Source organism: Clupea harengus, chromosome 6 (assembly GCF_900700415.2).
Source record: "Clupea harengus chromosome 6, Ch_v2.0.2, whole genome shotgun sequence".
Classification (NCBI taxonomy): domain Eukaryota; kingdom Metazoa; phylum Chordata; class Actinopteri; order Clupeiformes; family Clupeidae; genus Clupea; species Clupea harengus.
In genome coordinates, this window is record NC_045157.1 from 11,834,193 (window position 1) to 11,846,960 (window position 12,768).

Consider the following 12,768-nt stretch of genomic DNA (forward strand, 5'->3'; position numbering starts at 1 on the left):
GCAGTTTATCTCTACAGGTTGGCCCAGACTGTAACCAGCAGCAGGACCACATCCAGGTGAGGTGGCCAGGTGAACAAGAAGCCCAGCGGGATGCAGAGGTCTGGACCGCCACAGCCCCGTCCAGAGATGGGCGGACAGGGGTGTGGCAGGAGCACTGGAGCGCATCAGCAGTTGTTGTTGTTTTCTTGCCACAGTCCTGACGCGTACAGCTGGAGTGGAGAAGTGAGTTTACAGCAGCTGAATAAATCACCAGACACATGAGCATCTGGGACAGAGGTTTCTTGCATATCAATGACAGCACTGCAGTGCTAAAGTCATCACTGAGCATTTCACCTTTAGACATCAGACACCGTGGGCCTGTGTGACATGTGTAGAATACGTATGATAGCCGCTTGGCAGACTTTATCTGGAGTGGCGTACAGCAGGCTCAAGACAAACACATGCTCCATATTTAAGGCTCCTAAGAACGTGACCCACCACTCCACCAACACGCTGTATTGTTCCGTCAACAATACAACAGCATTACATTACAGTGATAGTTCACAGCCAGCCTAAACAGACTTATAAAGCCTTGCACAGAAAACTGATACTTTGCAAGAAGTATGAGAAAATAGTGTGTTTGTGTGTTTGGCCTGGGCATAATGTTCTTTGTGATGTGTTGAAAATGAACCAGTGGTATGTGTAGCATGGCTACCAGTGAGATAGACAAGCATTTCAGATGCAACACAAAGGGAGCCTCTGTACTGCCCCCTACAGTATGGAGGCAGCCGTGCAGCCTCTTGTGGTCGTTTAGGCCTGAGAGTGAAGGGGTACAGGGAGCCCTGGGTGATTAGGATGACAGGAGGCAAGTGTGTGAGCATATGTGTGTGTGTGTGTGTGTGTGTGTGTGTGTGTGTGTGTGTGTGTGTGTGTGTGTGTGTGTGTGTGTGTGTGTGTGTGTGTGTGTGTGTGTGTGTGTGTGAATGTGTGTGTATGTGTGAATGTGTGTGTATGTGTGTGTATGTGTGAGTGCATGTGTGTATGTGTGTGTATGTGTGAGAGCATCCTTTTATGGTTAGTGTGTATGTGCATGCCCGAGTGAGTGTGTGTGTGTGTGTGTGTGTGTGTGCGTGTGTGTGTGTGTGAGAGAGAGAGAAAGGGGGCCTCTGAGTGGGTCACCAGTCTGAGGCACCAAAGCCAGAGTTCAGCCATTAGCAGCCTAATGCGCTACTGAACCGAGTCCATTTCCTCTCAGTGTTTTTAATAACCTACGGGAGAACCCAATGCTACCCAAACAACCCCTTTCACAACACACACACAGACACACAGACACACAGACACACAGACACTTTCCCAAAATTTCATTAGGCTCCCCATTCGACCCCCTCCACATTATTCCAACAAACTCCTGGGCTGCAGGAAGTGCTCGGCGGCGGAGCGGAGGAGCCTCGGGGCAGGGGGAGGAGCCTTGAGACTTGAGTCTTGGGGCAGGGGGACTCTGACTGTGACTCACGGAGGCTCACAGGCCTGCAGCCAGCCCCTAGTCCACCGCAGAGGCCACACAGGCACGACCCACTGAGTGCTGGAGGACCTGGACACACACACTCAGCCGGAACAACATCCATATAGTCACATACATATATACACAAAACCACACACACACTCATGAACATAGATATGTATACTAAATGAATGTAAACACACACACACACTCACACAACCTCCTACTCCACCGCACCCCTATCTCACAAACTCTGCTCAGACCTGCCCAGTTTTCCAGCACCCTGTGTGGAGGAACAGACCATAGGGTCTGCCAAACACTCTCAATCACAGTGAAGACACAGTCACACACACACTGGACCACCTCCAGCAAGCTGATAAACACTGAAGAGTAATGTGTACTCTGCCCTCTTTCACACACACACACGGCCACCTCCAGCATGCTGAAAAACACTGCAGAGTAATGTGCCCTCTTTCCAATCTCTCTCTCTCTCCATCCACAACTTACCATCCTCTCTTCCTCTCTCTTTCTAATTTTTCTCTTATTGTATCTGTTGTTACCCTCTCCATTCCTACCGATGATGTCAGCACTCTCTCCCTCACGGTCACACACACACACAAACATGCACGCACGCACGCACGCACGCGTGTGTGTGTGTGTGTGTGTGTATCGTTGTGTTCTGGCCTCTGTCACCTACTGTTCCTCTGTAATCAGAATTGATTGCCAGCCAGGTGCCCCCGCAAACTCCCCCCTCCCAAGATACGCCGCTAACAAACGAGCTCGGAGCTCCGAGGGCACCAGACAAAAGCAGATAGCTGTCTGCCGTGCAGGCCCACGATAAACACTTCCCCCTGTGGGCTGCTTTCTGCTGAGAGGCCGACTTTAATAAACCAGCACTAAATCTCAGAGGGCCCGCTCAGAGGAGACAGTCTCAGTCTCGCTGTGTGTGCGGCTACAAGTTCCCCCTCACACACAAGGACTTCTTTGAATCCCCTCTCTCTCTCTCTCTCTCTCTCTCTCTCTCTCTCTCTCTCTCTCTCTCTCTGCTGATCAGAACAGAGCTCAAACTACTCGGGAGCCCTCAGAAACACTCAATCATCCAAGATGGCGGATGGTTCCTGCAGAGCTAAAGATCCATCTGGTATGTCAGCATGAGGAATAAAAGCTCTGGCCTCAGTGGATGCCATCGGAGGCGGCCACTGACTAAGAGTTCCTCTCAGTTCTGGCGGTTCTTTAATTGGCCTTTAATGGCTGAGCCATGATGAGTCACGGAGAGAAAGTTGTGGTAATGACCCGCTCTCTGAGCTCCTTCAGAGTCTGTGCAGCAGTCTGTGGGGTACTACTGCAAGGGCCTTCCTCTCTCATTCTTACTCACACACGCAAGCACACACGCACACACACAGACACACAGACACACAGACACACAGACACACAGACACAGACACAGACACAGACACACACACACACACACACGCACGCACGCACGCACGCACGCACGCACACAATTACTTCACACTCACACATGTAGGCACCCCACAACCTAATTTGCACCTAATTTCTCCTCGCTGTCTCTCTATACCCATCACTCGTACACTCATTCAACCTCTACCGTTCTCTGCCACGTTCCTCTCTCTTCACCTTTACATCTTTCACTTGACTTCTATCGATGCATCCATCTTCTCTTTCTCTACATCCCTCTCTCCCCCCATCTCTCCCAGTCTCCCTCTCCATGCTGCTGGGAGGCTAGGTGATATTTATGTCCTGCTCTTGTCCACCTGCTGCAGGCTCAGCCTGACATTGGATAAAGTGACTGCAGAAACAGCAGGTCCTGCAGACTCCATCCACACACTCTCTCTGGATCCAGACTTCCCATCCACACACACACACACACACACACACTCGCTGGCCCCTGACGCATCACCCCCTTTGCCTCACTCTGCCTCCCGACTCTCCGTTCATACTCCATCTCTGTATCCCGACCCTCAATCTAATCCCTTGATCTCTGGCTCCAACTGAGTGCTTCTGCCTGGAACTCAATTTAAATCAGCACTTGCTTTCACCTCAGTCTCCATAAGAAGGGCTGTGGCAGCTCTCTCTGAAGTAGTCCAAAGTAATCTTTCAGGTCTGTTTCCCCTTCCTCTCTCCATCACAGACTGTAAATGAGGGCTTTTCATTCCTTTTCATATAAACTTTGTCAACAAGACCTTTCTGTCTCGTCTCCCATCTGCAAGAAGAGATAGAAGGCTCGTGGATTTAGTGAATGCGGATGCTGCAAGCGCACTCGAAACGAAATGCATCCTCTCCAAAAGTGTTCTTTTTTCTTGTTCACCTTAGTCTACCACCCAAACACAAACACTCAGAAACCCACAGACAGACACACTTCATACATTCACACTCACACACAAACACACACACACACACACACCACACACACACACACACACATTACGCATCAACATGCAGTCCTTTCGTTCAAGTTTCTCTAGCTGCTCTCCAACGGGTGATTCATCTTCTATTGTACGGTTGTTACCAGCTGTCCTCACCACCCCCACACACACAGACACACACACACACACACACACACAGACACACACACACAGCACACTGAATGTGGAGCGTAACGCCGCTCAAGTCAAACAGAGGGCAGCCATCATGAGCCTTCCCTCTGTGCCCAGTAATGCTTAGACAAACACCCCCTCCACAGAACAGCACTGCCTCCAACATGGAGGCACTGACCGATGTGCTCACATAATGAACACCTTCATTCCAAACACTTACAGATTAAGCCACACGGTTAACCTCAATTCAGTTCACACACACACACACACACACACACACATACATACATACATACATACATACATACATACATACATGCACACACGCTTCAGGAGTTGAGAGATGTAGACTGATAACTGGCTCCAACGTGTGATGTGTACCCCTCTGAGCTCATTCAAGAGTGATGTATGAGTCGTTACCAAACTAGAGCTCAATCTTTCCGATAGACCTTGTCTCCTGATCAGCACAATGGCATAGTGTTAATAATGAGCACATTCATACATTCATTCAGAGATGTCTATCTGAGAGTGTTCCCCTTCACACACACAGTGATGTCTATCTGAGATTGTTCCCCTTCACACACACAGTGAGGTCTGAGGGGAAACTGTGTCAACAGAAATCTGAGGCACTTTGTGAGACTAAGGAGCCTAGATGAGGCAAGGGATACCATGGGCCCCCTCTTTCTCACTCTCTCTTTCACTCACTCACACTCTCTCTCTCTCTCTCTCTCTTTCTCTCTCTCTCTCTCTCTCTCTCTCTCTTTCACACTCTCTCTCTCTCCCGCCATCACTCTATACCTTCTCTCTCTCGCTATCCTTCTTTCAATCGCTCCCCCATCTCTCTCCACACTCCCAGCCTCTCTTCTCTCCCCTATATTTCTTTCTCTCCCTCTGTCTCTCTACCCCTTTTTTCTCTCTATTTCTGCCCTCTCTCTCCCCCACCCCCCATCTGTCTTAAGTAAACCCCGCACCCAGGGGGGGGGTCCCTGTGAGTCCACAAAGCTAAAGCAGATGAGGGGATCAGCTGAAGCGGACCTCACCCAGGGGAGCGAGGGGGATTGAGGAGGAACCGCGCGGGACAAAGGGAGCCAGTCTTCAGGGGACGACCTATCATTCATGCTTTTTATCCGGACATCCATAACTCCACGTCATGCCTCTCCTATACTCACTGGGACAGCGAGGCACTGTGATAAGGAGAATAACAGTTCCAGCTCTCCTTCAGGCCGCCCCAATCATAAATTAGTGGAAGAGCCCCCTGTCAAAACCATTCTGTAAGTATGACAGCATCACCACCGCCCGACCGTGACCACTAATATTTGGTTCAGATAAAAGGGTGAGCTGGTGAACTGTCTGCAGAAAGGTCACAAATGGTGAACTGTCTCTGCAGAAAGGTCACAAATGTGCAGTAAAGGTGAAGAAAAAGGCATACATGTTTCCTCATGTTTCGCTCAGCAATAATAATTTATGTTTCGTAATGCGGCCCACAAATAAAACATTGAATCAGGGACGCTTCAGTGTGACCGCGGTCCAGGAGGAGGAACAGAGCCCTTTTCTGAGACGAGCAATAAAAAGTCCTTGAGTCGCCCACCGCCTTCATCTGTGAGCGCCTGGTGCCCATAACTCACAGCCTCCAGGCTCTCATGGCTCAGAGGGCCTTTCCACAATGCCTCTGTCAGCCCATATGCAGAAGCGCTCGCAGACACGCACACACACACACACACACACACACACACACACACACACACACACACACACACACACACACACACACACAAACAAGCACACGCGCACGCACGCACACAAACACGCGCACGCACACACACACACGTGCAGATGCTACACACACACACGAACACACACCCAGGTGTTGCATCACCTTCTATTATAGCTGATGTCAGAAAACAGAAGCAACCCTCTGAAGAGAACAAATATGTCAACCAGTATGTAGATGAAAGGGAATGGGGCATCAAGGGGCATCCCTACTGGGTATGGTGTTGGGTGGATGGGGCATCAAGGGGCATCCCTACTGGGTATGGTGTTGGGTGGATGGGGCATCAAGGGGCATCCCTACTGGGTATGGTGTTGGGTGGATGGGGCATCAAGGGGCATCCCTACTGGGTATGGTGTTGGGTGGATGGGGCAGAGCGTACAGCACTATGAACCCAGTGCAGCAGTGGGGAACTGCAACCCATTTACTCACAAGAACATGTGTAATGTATGCAGGTCTGTGTGTGCAAGTGCAAAATATATGTGTGTGTGTGAGTATGGTGTGTGGATGGGAATGGTGTCCATGTCTTTGCATGTCTGTGTGGTGTGTGTGTATGCACCTATTTGTGTGTGTGTGTGTGTGTATATATATAAGCGTAACAGTGTGTGGTGTGTGTGTGTGTGTATCTGTAGGTGGTACCTTGGGTCTCGTGGGCTGTTGGGGCGATTAACGGAGCGTAGCCGGTTCTCAGTGATCACTGCTGGACGATCCAGAGGCAAGATAGGGCTCACTCGCCTGACAGAGAGAGGGGGGGGGGGGGGGGGCAGCCAGAGAGAGAGGGAGAGAGAAAGAGATTGTGTATGACTGAGTGTCTGAGCATACGTGACCTGAAGATATGTAATGCTTCTAAAAAGTAACAATGAAGTGTTCTTAGGAAAAAGACAAAAGCAGAAAATGAAAGACTGAAAGAGAGAGAGAGAGAGATACACAGAGAGAGAAAGAGAAAGAAAGAGGGAGAGAGAGAGAGAGAGAGAGGGAGAGAGAGTTTATGGGGCATGTCTGTTGATCAGTACCTGAACTCATCTGGAGAGGGATCCTGAGCGATCCCATTGGTCTGGGCGGAGCTGTGGGTGGGACTATTCTCAGGGCTCACTTCCTCCTTTGGTCCGTTCTGAGTGGGCAGGTCCAGACAGGACTTTAGCCCCTCCCACTGCTGTGCGGCATTACGAATGGCCAGCCGCCGTTTCTCCTGGACAGACAGCCGGACGACACCAGGTGAGAAAGGAGAGGCAGTCAGGTCACGCAGGCATGCAGCTAACACACTGAGACCCACTGCAAACGCCCCCCGTATTTACACACCTTTAACCCTGAGGACACTTTACATCCCAAACTATGTAGAGTGTGTGAATGACAATGTGTGCTGAAGACCCAGGGGGGTCGAACCCATGACCTCCTGCTCTCTACTTCTGCTACTTCTGCTACTCATGACTCACTGCAGATGTCCCTCCACCTGCCTGGGCCTTGTCCACTGTATCCTGAAGCCTGCACACCTCTGGGCTGCTTCCCTGCTGAGCAGAACCGCACGCAGAACCCTACAGGAGGAACTCAATTGAGAGGCCTGTAGTTTCACAATCTCTTTAAAAAAAAAAAATCCTTCAGATAGATATAAATGTGTGTGTGCTGACTTCAGTGTGTGCTGAATAGTCTGTGAATGAAACCCATAACCTTAGTAATTCTAGCATTTTCCTCTACTGTCTGAGCTAAAGCAACCCGGTGTGTGGAGGTTTCTCCTACCAAGCATCTGATCATACGTTTTTTTGTGCAATAAAATTATTATGTAGTTGGTGTGCCATTGCACTCCTAGACCTCTTAGTGATTCTAGCACCTTCCTCTATTGTCTGAGCTAAAGGAAGCCAGTGTGTGTGTGTGTGTGTGTGTGTGTGTTTGTCCTACCAAGACACATTAGTGGTCCCATGTCCTATCTGTGATTGAGCCCTAGCAGCTAGGTGTTCGTGATCCTACTGTACGTGTGAGGGTCTCTCCACCTGTCTGGCCTTTGCCCACTGCAGGATGGCTCTTGCAAGCACCTCTGAGCCGTTCCCCTGCTGAAGAGAACTACATGCAGAACTCTACAAGAATAACTTCTCTAAGACAACTAGGCTTGAAACCTAGGGGTAAAATGATAAACTATAAAAAAAACTACAATTTTTTCAGTGTCTCGTGAACAAGTGAGTCAAGTGTACTCCTTCAGAAACACAGAAATTGAACAGCCACCGTATATTAAAACCTGACATACACATAACTGTTAAAAAGGGTTTTTGTCAAATATATTTTTGGGGAAAAAACAACAAACAAACGGATAGAAACGAGGATAGAACTATAAGAGAACTCTGATGATGGACCATATTTTTCTCTGGTCATCTGTGAGTCATCCGAGGGCAAAGAAAAAGAGACTGATGTAAATGCCTAGTATCAGGTCTCTACCCAAACACAAGGGACAAGATGCTGCTCGTCATCACAGAGATCAATCTCTTGATTTGTTGTTTCCATAAGTGTGTCCATCTCTGGCCCAGCATGCAAACTAAGCTCCCTTTCTCTCTGACTGAGCAGCAGCCACAGCAAACCATTTTTGCACACACGGACATTTGCCCTCCTGTACCCTCTGCTTCACCTCAGATTTGTACCCTCAAAAGTTCTGTGCCCTTAGAAGTCAATGTCTTGATGCCCGTTGGCAGAACGGTAAGGGGTGATTATCCATCATGTCAATTCCAACCGACAGCATATCTAACCATGGGCATATTTAGCAGCATATCTAACCATGGGCATATTTAGCAGCGTGCAATGAGTTGGAATAAATGGATGAGTTTGCCCTGGGTTGAGCATCACTATGACGATAAAAACAATAAACAAAACATGACAAGTCTAAACTTTACCAACTTCAAATATCCACTGGAGGATGAAGTTTCCTGATTGAAGAGGCCATAAATGAAACTTTGTATGAGTACAGTAGGAACATAAAGATGCTCTCCCCTGAATTTAGCACAGCCCTGATACAGCAGTGCTTTTGCAATGTCATTATCTCATATCTATAGTTACAACACTCCCTGGTATCCAAGGGCACCAGCGCAAAAAAAAAGCAGACATCATTAAGACACGCAAATTATCTTTCCCCAGGGATGCAAATGCACAATGTGGAACAATCTTCTTATTTGAAGCAGACAAAAGTGGATTTAAAAAGTTATAAATATGTACAATTGCAGAGTTCATCTCTGTGGTTATACAACCAGCAGCAAAATTTGATAATGTGATAATATGACTACAAACATCAACTCTGAAATGGCTGTGTTCTGATGTACTGAAAATGACATAAAAATGTGATGGTCTTCATCAACATCGAGAATAACTGTACTCCACATGTTTGGAGACTTAAGAGGTTTATAATGACAAGCAATCTCAGTTCCATGAGTGCATTTTCAGAGACACTGGCCAGAAGCGTCACAGCTTTTCTTTCTTTCAGCTTTGTGCACCCCTGGTGTCTAGATGATTAGCGGAAAGTGCTCTCAAATCCGTGTCTGATGACTCAAATGTCGTTTGGGGTGATAACAGGACCATTACTCGACTGGCGCGACAGGGGCGATCGCTTTCATGGTCTTCAGCGAACAGCTAAAATTGGCGTCACAGCATGCAGAGGTCGAAACTCAGACAACTGAAAGAGTAAACACAAGTCATAGTGAGACGGCCTATTCAGGACAGTCAATATGAAATGATCCATTCCGCATGATCGACTTCCTGGTGTCTCTTCTTACATGTCCAGAGCTGGTGAGTATATGAGTATGCATTTTGTTAGGGGGTGTCTCTATGTGTATCAGGATTTCAGAGTTTAGCATGTCTGTGTGTGTATTGGTATGTCATTGCGATTGCAGCCTCCAGATCCTCTCAGACAAAATGTGGCCCTCCTTCCCTACGGGGAGTCTGGACTCCCTCCGGATCTTTCTCCAACACCCAGCTGCGCTGAGCTCCCCTATTTAGCCTGGATTAGCTGGTTTGGATTACGGAGGTGCAATCAACTCCTGTCTACATGTTCTGTCTCTATCTATAAACCTCTCTAGAATCTGCTGTATCGTATCACAAAACACAGACACACAGATGCACAAGCACACACAACACACACACATGCGCACGCACGCACACACACAATAAATAGAAGCACATTTTCAACAATGCAGACTGCAGTATAAAGTATGACAGAAACATACGCACCATACAAAAGAAACAACCATATTTCTTTAAATTAATATGTGGAGATGAATACCTCCTGGTGTATCAACCACATGAAAGCAAGAGCAAATACGCTTTCAATAAATGTGTAACGAAAACATCACTCGGCATGTCAAAGCTACCAATCATCAGTGGCCTTCAAGGGCTTCTCCCTGTGGCTTTCCCTCCTCTCCTCCATATGAAACCTCCATTGACCCAGGCTACTTTGAGAATGGTAATGCAAGCCAAATGAGTCATGCTCAGTGGAGAGTGGGGTAAGATGAGCCAGCAGATATGTTTTTGCCATGTGACCCTAAATTTAGTTTGCATTCTCCATTTTCATCTTGCTGTGGAAGTTGGCATTTTTTGGGGCATTTCAGGTATAATCAGAACATCACAAGTAATTTATCTTAGTTTAAAAGCTTATTTCAGATATGCTGATGAACTGTGTAAAAACATGTGAGTGAATTAGCAGAAGTGTAGCTCTAGGTTGCTATACTAAGCACTTTTCCCAAAATGGTGGCTGTGGGGCAAAATGAGCCAGAGCCTTGGGGGTAAGATGAACCACAGGTGTGCATGAAGTTAAGTCAAACATTTGGTATTTAAATTAGTGTTGCATCCAAACAATGAATAACTGACATTATATGTCATATTTATGTGTAGCATAACAGTGGTCATGCCACGTAATTACTGAAGGAAAGCAGATAGGTGCTCCAGAGTCATGTAGTCGTAGCCCTAGTTTCTGTTTACCGCCTTGTGGATGTAGTTGATATGACATGTTAGTGTTTATGTCATTGGCTACAAAGTTTGCGATTATATTCAGAACATTATGTGATATGTTGGCATTTATATAATGTTTATAGCCTAAAAGGTTTGTAATTTGTCAACTGTACAGTTGAGAGTCTACACTGAAAGTGAAAAACGAATAATCTGAATGTTCCTCAAAAGAATACAAATTTCATTCACTTTAAGGCATTCATGTCTATTTCTTAATCCTAGAGACTTGGCAGACCATCTACAGGTTTCTGTAGACAAATTAGTTGTAATATTTATTTCATGAACACCAATAAAATCAGCAGAATGGGGGATTATTATATTTAGAATTATACTTTTGGTTAATACAATAGTTTTTCTTAGATGGATCAATTTACCCCTGAGATGTGGCAAGTTGAGCCACAAGAACCCAGTTTTTGGGACCCCAGTTTGTGTTGTCTATTTGAGTGAGTGAGGTACACTGTGAAGGTTTTAACTGATGGCATACATTCTAAACTTGTGTTGTGTGCATTAGTTTTATTTCTGTCTCATATTCCCTTGGCTGTAGATCGACCCAAGTAAAGAACGGCTCATCTTACCCCACTGTCCCTGCATGCCTGAGTAGCAGAGTACATGTGTAAAGTACTTAAGATTAATGCTCATCAGGGAACGGCAATAAAAAAAAATCTCAGAGATTAGCTGAGGTTGGAGGCAAACAAGCACTCTCACCCCCTTGCGGAAAATGGATTAAGTATGACAACACTGTGTTAAGCCAGGCCATTTCACTTGATAAATAAGAGGAGGCAGGATGCCATCTTTGTTTTTTACTTGCTGTCCACCTCTCTCTCTCTCTTTCTCTCCACCTCTCTCTCTCTCTCTCTCTCTTTCCATCTTTCTTTCCACCTCACTCTCTCTCTCTCTCTCTCTCTCCCATCTCTGACTCATTGTTTTGTTTGCTTCTTCCACTTCTCCTCTATCCGTCCCTCTTTCAGTCCCTCTTCATTCTCTTCAGGTAAAGGAGAAGAGACAGGGAGGAACACCCCCCCCCCTCTAAATCGTTCTCTCTGTCTGTCTCCTTGCCTCCACTTTCCCCTCTCTCTCTCTCTCTCGGTCCCTCTCTCTCTCTCTCTCTCTCTCTCTCTCTCTCTCTCTCTAAATCCATTACTGGGATTATATCACAGTCTGCTACAGTCCCAAGCTGTCTTCCATAATGTCTGCCACATATGTTCCATGTTAAAAATGATAACAAGTCTATATCCCGTTACACGAATTCCAACCGCAGAGATGGAACATGACAATGTGGTCTGTTTCATTCATGAGACTGAAAGAATTTCAGAGCACTCAATGAATAAACAGGAAAATGCTTGGAGGTACAGTGGCAAGTGATTCAAAAACACCATTGTCAAGAGCCTGCAAATCCTCTTGGTTGCCTTCCAAATAAACACTCTCCCTAAAATTGTATTTCTGGTGAGTGAGTGGGTGAGTGAGCAAGTGAGTGAGTGAGTGAGAGAAGAAATGTGTGTGTGTCAGTGAGTGAGTGAGTGAGAGCGTGAGAGAGTGAGCGAATGAGTGAATGAGAGAGACAGGGAGTGTGAGTAAGTGAGCGGGTGAGTAAGTGAATGAATGACTGAGTGATCATGAGTGAGTGAGAGGAAGGGTGAGTGAGTGAGTGAGTGAGTGAATGAATGAGTGAGTGAGTGAGATGAAAGGTGAGTGAGTGAGTGAATGAGTGAATGAATGAGTGAGTGAGAGGAAGGGTGAGTGAGTGAGTGAGTGAGTGAGTGAATGAATGAATGAATGAGTGAGTGAGTGAGTGAGTGAGTGAGTGAGTGAGTGAGTGAGTGAGTGAATGTGCAGGTGAGTGAGTGAGTGAATGTGCAGGTGAGTGAGTGAGTGAGTGATCATGAGTGAGTGAGAATAAGGCTGTGTGAATGATTGAGTGAGTGAGTGAGTAAGTGAGTGAGAAGAAGAGTGTGTGAGTGAGCGCTAAGACAGGCCTGGAAAAGAAAGAA

General features: G+C 46.9%; 1 protein-coding gene across 2 annotated transcripts in view; it reads right to left on the reverse strand.

The window, feature by feature from the left end:
* The window catches only part of LOC105888607 (leucine-rich repeat-containing protein 49), a 61,282-nt gene that overhangs the window by 15,964 nt on the left and 32,550 nt on the right, over positions 1-12,768 (reverse strand). For both annotated transcript variants that reach the window (XM_031569006.2, XM_031569007.2), the window contains 2 exons: positions 6,820-6,995; positions 6,446-6,541 (listed from right to left, as the gene is read on the reverse strand). In XM_031569006.2, the coding sequence (XP_031424866.1) occupies positions 6,446-6,541; positions 6,820-6,995 (272 nt within the window). The remainder of the gene's footprint in view (positions 1-6,445; positions 6,542-6,819; positions 6,996-12,768) is intronic.